At 48.1% G+C, this 15,528-nt stretch overlaps 1 protein-coding gene across 9 annotated transcripts in view; it reads right to left on the bottom strand.

The window, feature by feature from the left end:
- Positions 1 to 15,440, bottom strand: part of VRK3 (VRK serine/threonine kinase 3) — a 48,554-nt gene extending 33,114 nt beyond the window's left edge. For 7 of the 9 annotated variants that reach the window (XM_030821108.1, XM_030821107.1, XM_012509908.2 and 4 more), the window contains exons 1-3: positions 15,195 to 15,291; positions 10,477 to 10,539; positions 6,227 to 6,366 (exon numbers count right to left, since the gene is read on the bottom strand). In XM_030821108.1, coding sequence (XP_030676968.1) covers positions 6,227 to 6,365 — 139 coding nt within the window. In that variant the 5' untranslated portion in view covers position 6,366; positions 10,477 to 10,539; positions 15,195 to 15,291. Of the gene's footprint in view, positions 1 to 6,226; positions 6,367 to 10,476; positions 10,542 to 15,194 lie in introns of those variants that run through there. The other 2 variants (XM_030821109.1, XM_030821110.1) reach the window with 2 other exon arrangements.
- Between the last annotated feature and the right edge of the window lie 88 nt (positions 15,441 to 15,528).

The raw sequence follows: 15,528 nt of genomic DNA on the forward strand, positions 1-15,528 counted from the left end.
CTGTGTCCTTTCCACATAATTTCTTTATATGTACGTATATTTGAGATGGAGTCTCACTCTGTTGCCCAGGCTGGAGTGCAGTGGTGCGATCTTGGCTCACTGCAACCTCTGCCTCCTGGGTTCAAGCAATTCTCCTGCCTCAGCCTCCCAAGTAGCTGGGATTACAGGCATGCACCAACATGCCTGTAATGTTGCTAATTTTTATACTTTTAGCAGAGACGGGGTTTCACCATGTTGGCCAGAATGGTCTTGAACTCCTGACCTCAAGTGATCCGCCAGCCTCAGCCTTCCAAAGTGCTGGGATTACAGGCATGAGCCACCATGCCCGGCCTCTTCCATGTAACTTCTTAAAATCTATCTTCCAGTTAACTAATTCTCCCAGCTATGTCTAGTCTGCTGTTTAAACCACCCACTGAGTTTCTGATTACAATGATTATAATATATATATATACACACACACACACACACATACAACGATTGTGTGTATATATATATACACATACATATATATACATATATAGACACACACATATACATATATACACATACAATCATTAGAGTTTTTATTTGGTTCCTTCTCTTATTTGCCTGTGCAACTTTAACCTATTCCTTCGTTATACTTTCAATTTGTTATTTCATTTATTTAAACGTATTAAGCATGCTTTGTAAACATTCTCATCTATTAATTCTAAGGTCTGTGGTCTTGGCAGGTCTGATTCTGTAGTTTGTTGTTTTTGCTGACTCTCAGGCTAGCTTATTTCCTGGTGTCTTTGTAAATCAACAGAGACTGGTACTCATGATCCTTGGACGTTGACCTGTGGTAATTCCCTGAGGTTTGTCTTTAAAGGATGTTTTCCAAGAGAAGATTTGTTTATATCAGGCAGGGAGTGGTACCCACATCTCACCACTTTAAGTTAAATGTTCAGCTTGCATTTTGGGGGACCACACAGATCAGTGTGAATTCTGGCCCCAAACTGGTGAGAATGTGAATTCTTGGTTAGGAACTCTCAAAGAAGGCTGGGCGTGGTGGCTCATGCCTGTAATCCCAGCACTTTGGGAGGCCAGGGCGGGTGGATCGCCTGAGGTCAGGAGTTTGAGGCCAGCCTGTCCAACATGGTGAAACCCTGTCTCTACTAAAAATATAAAAATTAGGTGGGTATGGTGGCAGGTGCCTGTAAACCCAGCTACTCGAGAAGCTGAGGAAGGAGAATTGCTTGAACACGGGAGGTGGAGGTTGCAGTGAGCCAAGATTACACCACTGCACTCTAGCCTGGATGACAGAGCGAGACTATGTCTCAAAAAAAACAAAAAAACAAAAACAAACAAACAAAAAAACAAAAACAAAAGGGGAATTCTCAAAGAAGACATTCCTCCTTTATTTATCCACCACCAAGGCTGACAAATGTCTCCACCAATTTTCTCTGTGGAACAATTACTTTTGCTGTAGTTCACCCACTGAGGAGCCCCAGATTTAAGAGGAGGTTTCCAACTGCAACTCCTGTACTGCTAAGGCCCTAAGCTTTGTCTCCTGCACCCCAATAAAACACAGGCTCAAGGCCATCAGCAAACAGCCTCAGGACAAATAACACCTATGTAACACTTGCTTAGCCCTGTGGTCTCTGTTTTCCTGCTGTTTCTCATCTCCATGGACTCCCTTTACTTTCCTACCACTTAGCTCTATATTTTAAAAGGACATTTTAATGTTTTATTCCACATATTTGGGCACACTGAACTACAAAGAGTTTTTATTATCATCTGGTCTGCCATATTGCTAAAAACAAATGTCCTTTCTTTTTAGTTGACACTGACTAACTCAGCCAGCATGGTTGGTCCCTGGGCTACTGGAATGGCCTCCTAACTGGTTTCCATGTCTCGAATCCATTTTCCACACCAAGAAGCCACAGAAATCTTTCCAAAATGCAAAGCCTATTGTGTTGCCTACTTGGTAGAAGCTCTTCCGCAGCTCTCCACGTCACCAACAGTTAAAACCAAACTCCTTCCTGTGGCCCTGCCTGTCTTCCCCCAGGCGGAAATGTTCCTTACTCCTCCAGTGTGCCTGGCTCCCCTCACCTCACATCTGCTCCCCATACCATGTCCCAGCGCCTGGAACATATGTGCCAACTCCTACCTTGCTCATTCCTTTTTTTTTTTTTTTTTTTTGGAGACGGAGTTTTGCTCTTGTTGCCCAGGCTGGAGTGCAATGGCGCAATCTCGGCTCACTGCAACCTCCACCTCCCGGGTTCAAGCAATTCTCCTGCCTCAGCCTCCCGAGTAGCTGGGATTACAGGCGCCCGCCACCACACCTGGCTAATTTTGTATTTTTAGTAGAGACAGGGTTTCTCCATGTTGGTTAGGCTGGTCTCAAACTCCTGACCTCAGGTGATCAGGCTGCCTCAGCCTCACAAAGTGCTGGGAATACAGGCGTGAGCCACTGTGCCCGGCCCATTCTTCTTCATCCCTAGCTCAGCTCAAACTTTACCCACTTAGGGAGGTTTTCCCTGATTCCCCAAAAAACATGTTCCCTTATATGTGTTCCAGGGTCCATTCAGTTCCCCTCTGTTATCGTGCAACCTGCTGATAATCATTTATTCAATGTCTGTTGCCTTACTGAGCTGTAAAAACTCTGAGAGACCAGAAACCAGGGCTGTCTCATTTCTTACTATAATCCTCGGGACAAATACAGCACCTCAGCACATGGTAGGTTACCCATACATATTTGCCATCTGATGACTGAGGGAGTGAATAATGAACTGGGCTCTAGGTTAGCATTAGGAAAAGCAGGGGTTGGGTTAAGAACTGACTCTGGCCTGGCGCGGTGGCTCATGCCTATAATCCCAACACTTTGGGAGGCCAGGAGTTTAAGACCAGCCTGGCCAACATGGGGAAAGCCAGTCTCTAATAAAAATACAAAAATTAGCCAGGTGTGGTGGTGTGCGGCTGTAATACCAGCTACTAGGGAGGCTGAGGCAGGAGAATTCCTTGAACCTAGGAGGCAGAGGTTGCAGTGAGCCGAGATGGCGCCACTGCACTCCAGCCTGGGCGACAGAGCGAGACTCCGTCTCAAAAAAACAAAGACCGGGAGTGGTGGCTCACGCCTATAATCCCAGCACTTTGGGAGGCCGAGGCGGGCAGATCACGAGGTCAGAAGATCAAGACCACCCTGGCTAACACGGTGAAACCCCGTCTCTACTAAAAATACAAAAAAAATAGCCGGGCGTGGTGGTGGGTGCCTGTAGTCCCAGCTACTCGGGAGGCTGAGGCAGCAGAATGGAGAGAACCTGGGAGGTGGAGCTTGCAGTGAGCCGAGATGGCGCCACTGCACTCCAACCTGGGCGACAGAGCGAGACTCCGTCTCAAAAACAAAACAAAACAAACAAAACACTCTGACTCTCAAGTTGGGCCAAGGCAAACGCTGTTCACATTTGCCTGGAACTGTGGAGATGAAGTCAACTTGAGACCTCAAGGCAGTAGGCATGGGAACAAAAGCCATATGCTAAGGATGGCTCAGTGCAAAGACAGAGGAGCCTGGGTGCCTTAGGTCATCATGGGGACACCATCCCAATACTCACTGTCCCCTTTTTTTTAGTAAGAAAAATATTGCTCTACATACTTACCAGTGAAAGAAAAGAAAAATAAACCTAATCATTTGTTTAAACCCTTGTCATAGCGTTTTCTGTTATCTGCAGCTAAACACACTCCCAAATGATAAAATGAATGTCACTCAACTCCCCGCCATGTAAGCTGACTGCCTTCTGCACAACTGTCCGATGGATAAACCTTCTCTGATTTACCAATATAGTATCTGGGCTTGGGCCTTCCAGTGAGCAAGACCTACTACTGCTATTTAATTAATTCATTCAACCAGTCAGTAAGATTTCTCAGCACCCAATACCATGCCAGGCACAGACCCAGGTGCTGTGCAAACAGCAGGTTACAAAACCACAATCAACACAGGTTACAGAAACACAAAAAGTTTCTGTCCTTGTGGAGCTTACAGAAGAAGCAATATAAGCAAAATAATGTATTTAATAGGGTTGAGACAAGTACCAAAAAGAAATACACAGCAAGGAAGGGGGACAGGATCATTGCATAGAGGGAAGATGCAACTTTAATTAGTAGTGGCAGGGAAAGTGTCTCTGAGAAAGTAACAATTGAATAAATACCTGAAGGCATGGCTGGGCGCAGTGGCTCATGACTGTAATCCCAACACTTTGGGGGGCTGAGGCAGGTAGATTACTTGAGGCCAGGAGTTCAAGACCAGCCTGGCCAACGTGGTGAAACCCCATCTCTACTGAAAATATAAAAATCAGCTGGGCGTGGTGGTACATACTTGTAATCCCAACTACTCGGGAGACTGAGGCACAAGAATCACTTGAACTCAGGAGGCGGAGGTTGCAGTGAGCTGAGATTGTGGCCACTGCACTCCAGCCTGGGTGACAGAGTAAGACTCCATTTAAAAAAAAACAAGGCTGGCCATGGTGGCTCATGTCTGTAATCTCAGCACTTTGGGAGGCCGAGGCGGGTGGATCATTTGAGGTCAGGAATTTGAGACCAGCCGGCCAACATGGTGAAACCCTGTCTCTACTAAAAATACAAAAATTAACTGGGCGTGGTGCCAGGCACCTATAATCCCAGCTACTTGGGAGGCTGAGGCAGGATAATTGCTTGAACCTGGGAGACGGAGGTTGCAGTGAGCCGAGATGTTGCCAAGATCACGCCACTGCACCCCAGCCTGGGCGACAGAGCAAGACTCAGTCTCAAAAACAAAAACAACAAAAAACAAAACCTGAAGGCAGTGAAAGAGTGGGGCACGCAGGCCCATAAGGGAAGAGGCGTCCAGGAGCGAGCGGCAAGCGCACAGGCTGAGGCCCAGTCGTGCTGAGGTGTGGAGGGGCAGCCAGGAGGCCAGTGTGGCTGGAAGAGCAGAGGCAACAGCAGGAGGGTCGGGAGGTGGGGTCTGAGGGGAAATGGGGACCTGGTCCCGTCGCCTCATGTGGGAAAGTATCAGCAGAGGAATGATGGGCTCTGACTGTATTCACAGGATCTCTCTGGCGGCTGCGTGAAGACAACTGCAGGGACAAGAGAGGGGAGCAGAGGGCAAGAAGGCTTCTGCATAAGAGAGGTGAGGACCAGGGATGTGGGAGGTGCGGAGAAGGAAGTGGGCTGATACTGCACTGATTGTAAAGAGGGAGCCAACAAGATTTGCTGAAGGGGTGGGTGTGTCACAGGTTGCGAGACAAAGAGAACTCAAGGATGATACCCAGGGTCCAGCCTGGGAAACTGGATGAATGGAGTGCTATTCATGGCAATGGGGAAGTCTATGGCAGCGCAGGCGGCAGGAACACCAGGAGCTCAGGTGAAGGCATGTTCAGACTGAGATGTGACCAGGACATCCAACACAGGCTGAGCATCCCAAATCCAGAAATCTGAAATGCAAAATGCTCCAAAATCTGAAACTTTGAGTGCCAACAGGATGCTCAAGGGAAATTTCACTGGACTACTGTGAATTTCAGATTTTTTTTTTTTTTTGACATCGAGTCTTACTCTGTTGCCCAGGCTGCAGTGCAGTGGCGCAATCTCAGCTCACTGCGACCTCCGCCTCCTGGGTTCAAGCAATTCTCCTGCCTCAGACTCCCAAGTAGGTGGGATTACAGGCATGTGCCACTATGCCCAGCTAATTTTTGTATTTTTAGTAGACATGGGATTTCAGGATGTTGGCCAGGCTGGTCTTGAACTCCTGACCTCAAGTGCTCTGCCTGCCTCAGCCTCCCAAAGTGCTAGGGTTACAGGCATGAGCCACTGTGCCCAGCCAGATTTCAGATTTTTCAATCAGGATGCTCAACCAGTAAGTATAATGCAAATATTCCAAAATCTGAAAAAATCCAAAATCAGAACACTTCTGGTCCTCATCATTTCGGATAAGGGATACTCAACCTGCAGGTGCCAAGATGGCAGGCTGCACATATATCTCCTCCAAGCAGGGGAGTCCAGGCTGGCTGGAGATAGAAATGAAGGAGTTGTTAACATGGAGACAGTGTTCAAAGCCATGAGGCCAGTAAGAGGCCAAGGGACTGAGGGTAGACAGAGGGGTCCAGTCCTGAGACCTGGGCTTCTCCAGTGTCAGGACAGGGTCAGACAGGCTGCAAAGGCATCCTCCCTCCGCAGACACACATGTGCATGCACCTCATCCCCACTGCAGAAATAGGCTCAATGCTCTGGTTCTTACCTTGGAAGGATGACACATGTGGATTGACTAAGGTCTGGGACCCTACATGCTCCTCTATAGGCAAAGAATTTCCACAGTAGGGGCAGAATTTGAATGCCGCTTGGATACTTTTGCCACAGTCTGGACAGAAGGAGATCATGCTACAAAACAGAATGAACAAACACGAAGTGAAACGGGCCAGCTGAAGGTCAGTGGAAGTATTGTTGGAGAACTGCTCTTAATCACAGGGTGAGTGGCAGGAGGCACAACCAGGGTCTTCAACTATGTTTGTGATGTTCACTTCTTAAAACATGCAATTGGAATGGGAGTGACAGTCAATGTTCTCCAAGTATCGATATGCTCCCCTATACTTCCCAGGTTCCCTTGCAACAAGGTAGAGGCCACATGACTAATTCTGGCCAACGGGGTGTGAGTAGAGTCATCTCATGGCCGAGGCAGTTAGGAGTCAGAATACCTCCTCTGCCTTCCCCTCCACCTGCAGGGATGGCCCTGGAGGCCATGGCTCCCAACTGACATAGCAACAAGATGAAGGAGGGCTGCCTGGTCCACACTGGAACCTCATGATCAACAAATACACTTCTGCTGTATTGAGCCACCAAGGTTTCAGGGTTTATTTGTCACGGCAGCACAGCCTATTCTATCCTGACTGATTTAGTAGAATGATGAGTGTTCACTAAATCACCCTCTATGCTTTGCATCTCTCTGAGCTAATTCCTGATACTTTTTAAAAGTCCAAATTACATACTGAGCCTATAACAAATGAGGATATAGAAGAGTTTTAAGCCAGTTAAGTGAAGAAGGGAAATTAACAAGGATGAAGTACAATAGGCAGTTTGTATTGCCCTTCATTATGGCAGTGCTATTTGTAATGAGCATCTAACAAAGAGCAGCAATAGGCCGGGCGCAGTGGCTCAAGCCTGTAATCCCAGCACTTTGGGAGGCCATCACAGGCAGATCACCTGAGGTCGGGAGTTTGAGACCAGTCTGTCCAACATGGTGAAACTCTGTCTGTACTAAAAATACAAAAAAAATTAGCCAGGTGTGGTGGCGTGCACCTGTAATCCCAGCTAGGTGTGGTGGCGTGCACCTGTAATCCCAGCTACTCAGGAGGCTGAGGCAGGAAAGTCACTTGAACCTGGGAGGTGGAGGTTGCAGTGAACCAAGATCATGCCATTGCACTCCAGCCTGGACAACAAGAGTGAAAACTCCGTCTCAACCAAACAAAACAAACAGCAGCAACAAAAAAGGGCCATTTATTTGTTCTTATAGTCTCAGGCTTAGTGTACATTAGCAATTAAAAGTGAAACTATTGGCCGGGTACGGTGGCTCATGCTTGTAATCCCAGCACTTTGGAAGGTCGAGGTGGACGGATCACCTGAGGTCAGGAGTCCAAGACCAGCCTGACCAACAAGGAGAAACCCTGTCTCTACTAAAAATACAAAATCAGCCAGGCGTGGTGGTACATGCCTGTAATCCTAGCTACTTGGGAGGCTGAGGCAGGAGAATCACTTGAACCCGGGAGGCGGAGGTTGCGGTGAGCCGAGATCTCGCCATCGCACTCCAGCCTGTGTAACGAGAGTGAAACTCTGCCTCAAAAAAAAAAAAAAAAAGTGAAACTATTGAAATAGAAGTTAATATAAACATGTGCTTGTGATTTAATTTCACCTTGAAAGAGAATATTCATTTTTAAATTATTTTAGAGATAGGGTCTCACTCTGTCACCAGGGAGGAATGCAGTGGCATAATCATGGCTTACTGCAGCCTCAAACTCCTGGGCTCAAGCACTCTTCCCAGGTAGCTGGAACTATAGGTGTGTGCCACCACAATTGACTAATTTTTAAAGTTTTTTTTGTAGAGACGGGGTCTCACTATGTTGCCCAGACTGGTCTGGAACTCCTGGCCTCCAGCAATCCTCCGGCCTCAGCCTCCCAAAGTGCTGGGATTACAGGCATGAGCTACTATCCTGGCTGCAAGAGACCATTCTGATCAAACCCTTTTTTTTTATTCACTGCAAAGGCTGGCTTCTGTTGCAAATGCAAACAGTGGAGTCCTTAAAATCACAGGTTTGGCCCCAAGCTGCCAGATTTCAATCCCAGATGTGCTACATGCTGGACAAGCTACTTAACCTCTCTGTGTCACAGTCCACCCCACTGTAAAATGGGGCTTCTCCCAGCTCCTATCTTATAGAATGGTCGATGAGGTCTGAATGAATACATTTATATGAGGTGCTGAGAACAGGGCCTGGCCCATAGAAAGCCTTTTATGTTAGTGCTTGCTGTGACCATATCATGCCTTGTACCCAAGTTACTATATTCCAGTCATTAATATTTCTATTCTTCCCTTTCTTCTTTGATAGGAAGTTCTGAGCTCCTCAGGCCTGTCTATTTCCTCTAGGTACTGACTTTTGAAATTCTAGAGCTTGTCAACCACAGGCCATCCCATTAGCTGGTGAAAGAAATGTCAGCCACATGAGGAGAGAAGGGGTCCTGGATTCCTCTTCCTTAGGCTGCTGAAGAGCAGAAACACTTTATGGCATAAATCTGCTCTTCTGTTTTTTCAAACAAAGGAGTCATGTAAGACATCTGGACTGCAAAGGCTGTCGGTCAAGTATCTTTTACTCTCTAGAAAGCCAGTCATTTTGACTGGTTGTCTAACTTAGTGATTTGTTGTCCTGCTAATAATATGTAAAAGAACATCTCTCTCTTCTCAAAGGCATAAATACTGGTGAGCATTTTTGTTAAGCTAGAGGTCTCACTGCCTCTTCCCTCTCCGCCAGGCAAACCTGGGTGTTGACACTGGCGTCACAAGACCAAACTGCCTAGATTTACCCAATAAATATATACACCTACTATGTACCCAGGTAAATTAAAAATTAAAAAAAATTTTTTTTTTTTTGAGATGGAGTCCCGCTCTGTCACCCAGGCTGGGGTGCAGTCACGCAAGCTCGGCTCACTGCAACCTCCGCCTCTTGGGTTCAAGCGATTCTCCTACCTCAGTCTCCTGAATAGCTGGGATTACAGGCGTGAGCCACCATGCCTGGCTAATTAAAAAAATATATATATTTTTAAACTGCATAGAGGCTGATGCTTGGAGAGTTGTATTAGTGAGAAATAATGTGCGATTGTGTTAAACCACTAAGATTTAGAAGTTGCTTGCTACTGAAGCCTAGCCTAGCCAGACTCTATACTTCTTTTTTATTTTTTAGCAACAGGGTCCCACCCTGTCACTCAGGCTGGAGTGCAATGGCATGATCATGGCTCACTGCAGCCTCAAGCTCTTGGGCTCAAGCCATCCTCTCACCTCAGTCTCCCAAGTATCTGGGACTACAGGCATGTACCACCATGCCTGGCTTTTTTATTTTTTTTTTTTTACTTTTTGTAGAGACGGGGTCTTGCTATGTTGCCCTGGTCTCGAACTCCTGAGCTCAAGCAATCTTCTTGCCTTGGCCTCCCAAAGCGCTGGGATTACAGGTGTGGCCACCATGCCCAGTCTAGATTTCTCATGTGAACAAAGGGGTTGTTTAGAAATCTGTGATAGTTTTATTTATCTATTTTGAAACAGAGTTTCACCCTGTCACCCAGGCTGAAGTGCAGTGGCAAGATCTTGGCTCACTGCAACCTCTGTCTCCTAGGTTCAAGCGATTTTCCTGTCAGTGTCCCATGTAGCTGGGTATGCACTACAGGTATGCACTACTACACCCAGCTAATTTTTTTTTTTTTTTTTGAGATGGAGTTTTGCTCTTATTGCCCAGGCTGGAGTGCAGTGGTGCGATCTCAGCTCGCTTCAACCTCTGCCTCCCAGGTTCAAGCAATTCTCCTACCTCAGCATCCTGAGTAGCTGGGACCACAGGTAGGCACCACCACACCTAGCTAATTTTTATATTTTTAGTAGAGATAGGGTTTCACCATGTTGGCCAGGCTGGTCTCGAACTCCTGACCTCAAGTGATCCATCTGCCTCAGCCTCCCAAAATGCTGGAATTATAGGCATGAGCCTCCACACCTGGCAGAAATCTGTGATGGTTTTACATGGCTTCACGTTAAGTAGAATTTTCCTAGATGCTGGCTGCCCTCCAATAAAGATGCCTCCAGGATGCAGCAAGTGCCTAACCAGGTGAGCCCTGCCATACCCACGACAACGTTCCTTCTGGGAGTAAAGCCGGCTGGCAGCAACCCAGAGGAGACAAGCAGGAGCCAGCTGCTGGTGGGAAAAAGGAAAAAGGCCTTGAGAGGCTGTGCCCAAGGGATAATACCTTTATGAGGTCATGGTCTGGCCCTTGGATTTACTGGGCTGGAAACTCCATCTTGACAGCAACCTGTAAGTGAACAAAAGTGGAGAGGCTGACTCATGCTTTCACATAGAAATGAAAGATAATGGCTAATGTTTACTGAGCACGGGCCATGTCACCAGCATGTGCCAAATCCATTCATTCATTCATTCACTCTATAATTATTCACCGAGTTTCCTGTTTATGCCAGCCACAGGGGAAACAGCAGCAAAGGAAACAACACAGCCCCTGCCTTCAGGATGCTCACGTTCTGGTGGGGGAAGAGAAACTAACAAACAAATGAGCAAGGAACTGCTGAACAGGTCACATGGAGAAAGTTCTATGGAGGACAATAAAGTACTACAGAAGAAAACAGGATGCCACAGAGGTTGGTGGGTCACTATTCACACACGGTGGCCAAGGAAGGCCTCGCCCAGAGGGAGGCATCTGAGCAGAGACCCAGAAGAAACCAGGGAGCGAGCCATCAATATCTGGGAAGGAGTCCTCCAGGCAGACAGCTTTCTATGCATTATCCTGTTTAGTTTATACAACAGCCCAGGACGCAGGTTCCAGAATTATCACCACTTCATTGGAGAGTGTGGCATTTGTATTTTCCAAAGCAGGTCACGTGAATATTTCTGGTCCTGGGTGCTCTTTGGAACCTCGTAACCCCTCCTCCCAGGAGTCAGGGTCTCTGTTCCTCCCGCTTTGGATCTGGGCAGAGCTGTGACTGCTCCTACCAAGAGGACCGGCAGCAGTAAGGCCATGAGACTTCCCAGGCTGGGTCATAAAAAACAACTTGCACCTGGCTGGCTCACTCAGGATGCTCACCCATGGAAGCCAGTTTCCACGGCATGAGGCAGCCTAAAGTAGCCCAGGCAGAGAAACCAGATGGAGGGGCTCAGGTGGAGAGGAGCTGAGGCCCCTGGCCAACAGCCAGCATCAGCTGCCGGGTGAGTGGGCAAGTCCTCAGACCACTTAAACCCCAGCCTTCAAGTCTTCCTGCTAAGGCACAGGCACTGGGGAGCAGAAACAGGCCACCCTACTGTGCTCACTCTGAATTCCTGGCCCATAAGATCCATGGGCACAAGAAATGGCTGTTCTACACCAGTGAATTATGGGACAATTTGTTCTCTAGACATAGTAACCTGAACAGGGAGTTCCTGCTGCACAGAGAGGTCAAGTCAGTCACTCAAGACGGTTTTCATTTCATGACAGTTCAGTATGTGCAGACCACTGTACTAAGTTCTCGGCAGGTATTATCTACAGAACCTTCCCAATCACCCTTTTCAAGGTAAGAATGATTTCCCCTTTGGGGAGATGAGAAGCAGAGGCTCAGAGAGAAAATGATCTGCCCAGGGCCACACAGCTCTTAAGCGGCAAGCCAGACACATGATTTTGTTTAATCTTTCCCTCCACTCTGTAAGGTAGGGATGATCATCCCATCTTTGAAACCTACAAAATGATGCTCAAAGGGTGACAATTCTCCTTCCCTCAGACCTGACTCCACTCACCTAGAAAACAGTGGGGACGCAGCTGAAATCCAGAACCCAAAAGCCCATGTTCTTCACCTGGTGCCGATTTATACAACGAAAATGCAAAACCGGACTGGGTTCTCAGGGCAGCAGGTCAGAACATTCTTGTAGATTTAAATCTGGAAGCTGATGTTGGGTGTGGAACCAGGGCAAGAGAGTCTTTTAACCATGTGCCACCCCCGGTTCTGACACCGTCACCAGCCTGGTCTAGGCCACCATCTCTCCCTTGTGCTACTGCAGCAGCCTCCTAACTAGACTTTTGGTTTCTACGCTTGTCCCTACAATCTATTTTCAACCCAGTAGCTAGAGGGATCCGTTTAAAATCTAAGTCAGACCCTGTCCCTGTCCCTGCCCTGGCCCACATGGTGGGTCGGACACAGTGGCTCACGCCTGTGATCCCAGCACTTTGGGAGGCCGAGGTGGGCGGATCATGTGAGGTCAAGAGTTCCAGACCAGCCTGGACAACATAGTGAAACCCCGTCTCTACTAAAAAAGTACAAAAAAAAAAAAAAAAAATCAGCCGGGCGTGGTGGTGGGCGCCTGTAATCCCAGCTACTTGGGAGGCTGAGGCACAAGAGTCACTTGAACCTGGGAGGCAGAGGTTGCAATGAGCCAAGATTGCACTGCTGCACTCCAGCCTGGGTGACAGAGCGAGACTCAGTCCTATAAATAAATAAATAAAATGTAAGTCAGACCCTGTCCCTCCTCTACTCAAAACTGTATGGTGGATTTCATTTTAGACAGAATAAATGCCAAAATTCCTACCATGACCCAGGAGCCCCTGTATGATCTGCCACTTCCCTGTTCCCTCTCTGACCTCTCCCACCATCTCCCTTTGCTCACGCTGAGTCAGCCACGCCGGCTTCGGTGCTTTTCCCCAATCGTGACAAGGACGTTTCTTCCCCAAGCCCTTTGCACCTGCTCTCCCATCTGCCTGGAACGCTGTCCCCCCAAGAGTGCACACAGTTCACTTCCTCATCACATTCTTTAGCTCTCAGTTCAAATGTTCAAATGTCACCTTCTCAGAGACCTTCTTGGACACAATTTTACTGTGTTTTTTCTTTTCTTTTTTTTGAGATGGAGTTTCGCTCTTTTCACCCAGGCTGGAGTGCAATGGCACAATCTCGGCTTACTGCAACCTCTGCCTCCCGAGTTCAAGTGATTCTCCTGCCTCAGCCTCCCATGTAGCTGGGATTACAGGTGCGTGTCACCACACCTGGCTAATTTTATATTTTTAGTAGAGATGGGGTTTCACCATGTTGGCCAGGCTGGTCTTGAACTCCTGACCTCAGGTGATACCCCTCAGACTCCCAAAGTCCTGGGAGCCACTGTGCCTGGCCCTGGACACCATTTTACTAATAGCATGTTTTATCCTCCTTACCTTGCTTTATTTTTCTTTACAGTGCTTGTCACTACCTGACATACTCTGACTTACTAGAATGTAAGCTTCATGATGGCGGGGACTTTTCCCTGCCTTGTTTGCCACAGTATGCCCAGAGCCTCAAACAGGCCTGGCACAGAGCAAACGCTGGGTCTACGTTTGCTGAGTGAATAAATCATTGTCTCCTTTGCAAAAGAAAACGTGCCAAGAAGGCGGGTGGGGGGGTGTCCCCAGCTGTGTCAGCACACATTCATCGCTCACACAAGTCTAGACATCCAGCCAGAGACTCAAAGCTCAGGGCCGGAATTATCTAGCTGGATGGTCCTTAAAAAAGACCTGCCACTTAGAAGCAGATCAGTACAGGGGTTAAGAGGATAAACTTGGGACATAATCTGCCTGGGTTTGGATCTTGCTTTTGCCATGTATTGCACGATGGTGGGCAAAAAAAAAAAAAAAAAAATTTTTTCCCTTTGGGACAGAGTTTTGCTACGTTACCCAGGTTGGAGTGCAGTGGCACGATCTCAGCTCACTTGCAACCTCCGCTTCCTGGGTTCAAGCGATTCTCCCTGCCTCAGCCTCCCAAGTAGCTGGGATTACAGGCGCATGCCACCATGCCCAGCTAATTTTTTTATTTTTAGTAGAGACGGGGTTTCACCATGTTGGCCAGGCTGGTCTTGAACTCCTGACCCCAGGTGATCCGCCTGCCTCGGTCTCCTAAAGTGCTGGGACCACAGGCTGGAGCCACTGTGCCCAGCCAAATTTTTTGGATTTTAGAACTTATTACATATTACAACACCGGCGAGATCCAGGGGCAACTCTCCATAAGCAAGTATATGATTTGCACAACAAAATCTTAAAAAATTCTAAATAGTCACACATCAGTTCAGAGTGGGTATTGCGAGCAAACAAGTTCAAAGCCAGGTGAGGTTGGCCTACCAAGTAAGTTGCAAAACAGAGAAAAAGACCTTTCAGTTTTTACAACGTTTTGGATTTTAAAGTTATAGATAAGGGATTGTAGACCTGTAAATACTCTTTAACATTTCTTTTTTAGTGTCTGGCATCCCCAACCACCCTGAGAATGTGAATTAGCTGGGCAGGATTTTTGTTTTAGACACTGCTATAATAACCTGGGCTTGAACAGTGCCTATTAGACTAGCACCGTTCAAGTCCAGGTTATAGTAGTGTAATATCGGTTGCACGGAGCCTTCCATATAGTAAACGCTCAATAAAAGTGGACGTGCTGAAGTCACCTATGCAATGGCCAGGTCAGGACTTGAAACCCTAAGACTCCAACCCTCAGGCCAGTCTTTATCTTAATTTATTTGACTTATTCAACAAATGTTTACGGAACAGCTGCTATGTGTCAACTACTGTATAGGGTTCCCCCTAGAAAGTTCAGGAAACAGCACAGCAAAAAAGCTAAAAGTCAGACCCCGCCCCAGCGCAGGTGGGCCGATTGCCTAGGCGACAGAGCCTCCCTTCCGCCGCACCTCCATCGAAACCACGGGATGACTTAGACGCCAAGTTTCACAGAGGAGGAGCTGTCAAACTTCCCACAAGTTCCGCCCATCTCCGCCTTAGCCATGCCCAACACGGAACCCAAGGTGGCTTGGGAAGCTCAAGAGGAGGCCAGTGAACCCCGCGACCCGGAGCCGCTCTCATTCCAAACCCCGACCGCAGGGGCCTCCGCCTCCCAAAAGGGGTCGTGCTGACGTCACGGACACCCCGGCCGAGCTGCGGCTAGGGGGTCGGGGGACGTCCCCTCGTTCCGCCTCGCTTCCCCTCACCTCTGTACTTGGGGACTGGGGTGGGATTCTGGGCTTCTGCAGCCTGACCTTCGGATCCTCCGCAGTTACCTGGACTCACCTTCTCAGTTGCGCTGCGCGCGCATCCTGAGTCTGAGGCGCCCGCGCAAGCGCCGCTGACTTCCCGACGGCCCCGGGGCTTCGCCTACTGGGAACTCCGTTTCCCAGATACCTCCGCGGCAGGCCCGCCCTCTGATTCCAGACGCAATGGGGATTATTCCCTCATCGCTCATCCCCCTCCCCTCCCTTCTAGCCTCTTTGGAACGCCTTCTGATTCTACTGCGCATGTGTCAGTGTGAAACCAATCGGAATGCAC

Source organism: Nomascus leucogenys, chromosome 10 (genome assembly GCF_006542625.1).
Source record: "Nomascus leucogenys isolate Asia chromosome 10, Asia_NLE_v1, whole genome shotgun sequence".
NCBI lineage: Eukaryota > Metazoa > Chordata > Mammalia > Primates > Hylobatidae > Nomascus > Nomascus leucogenys.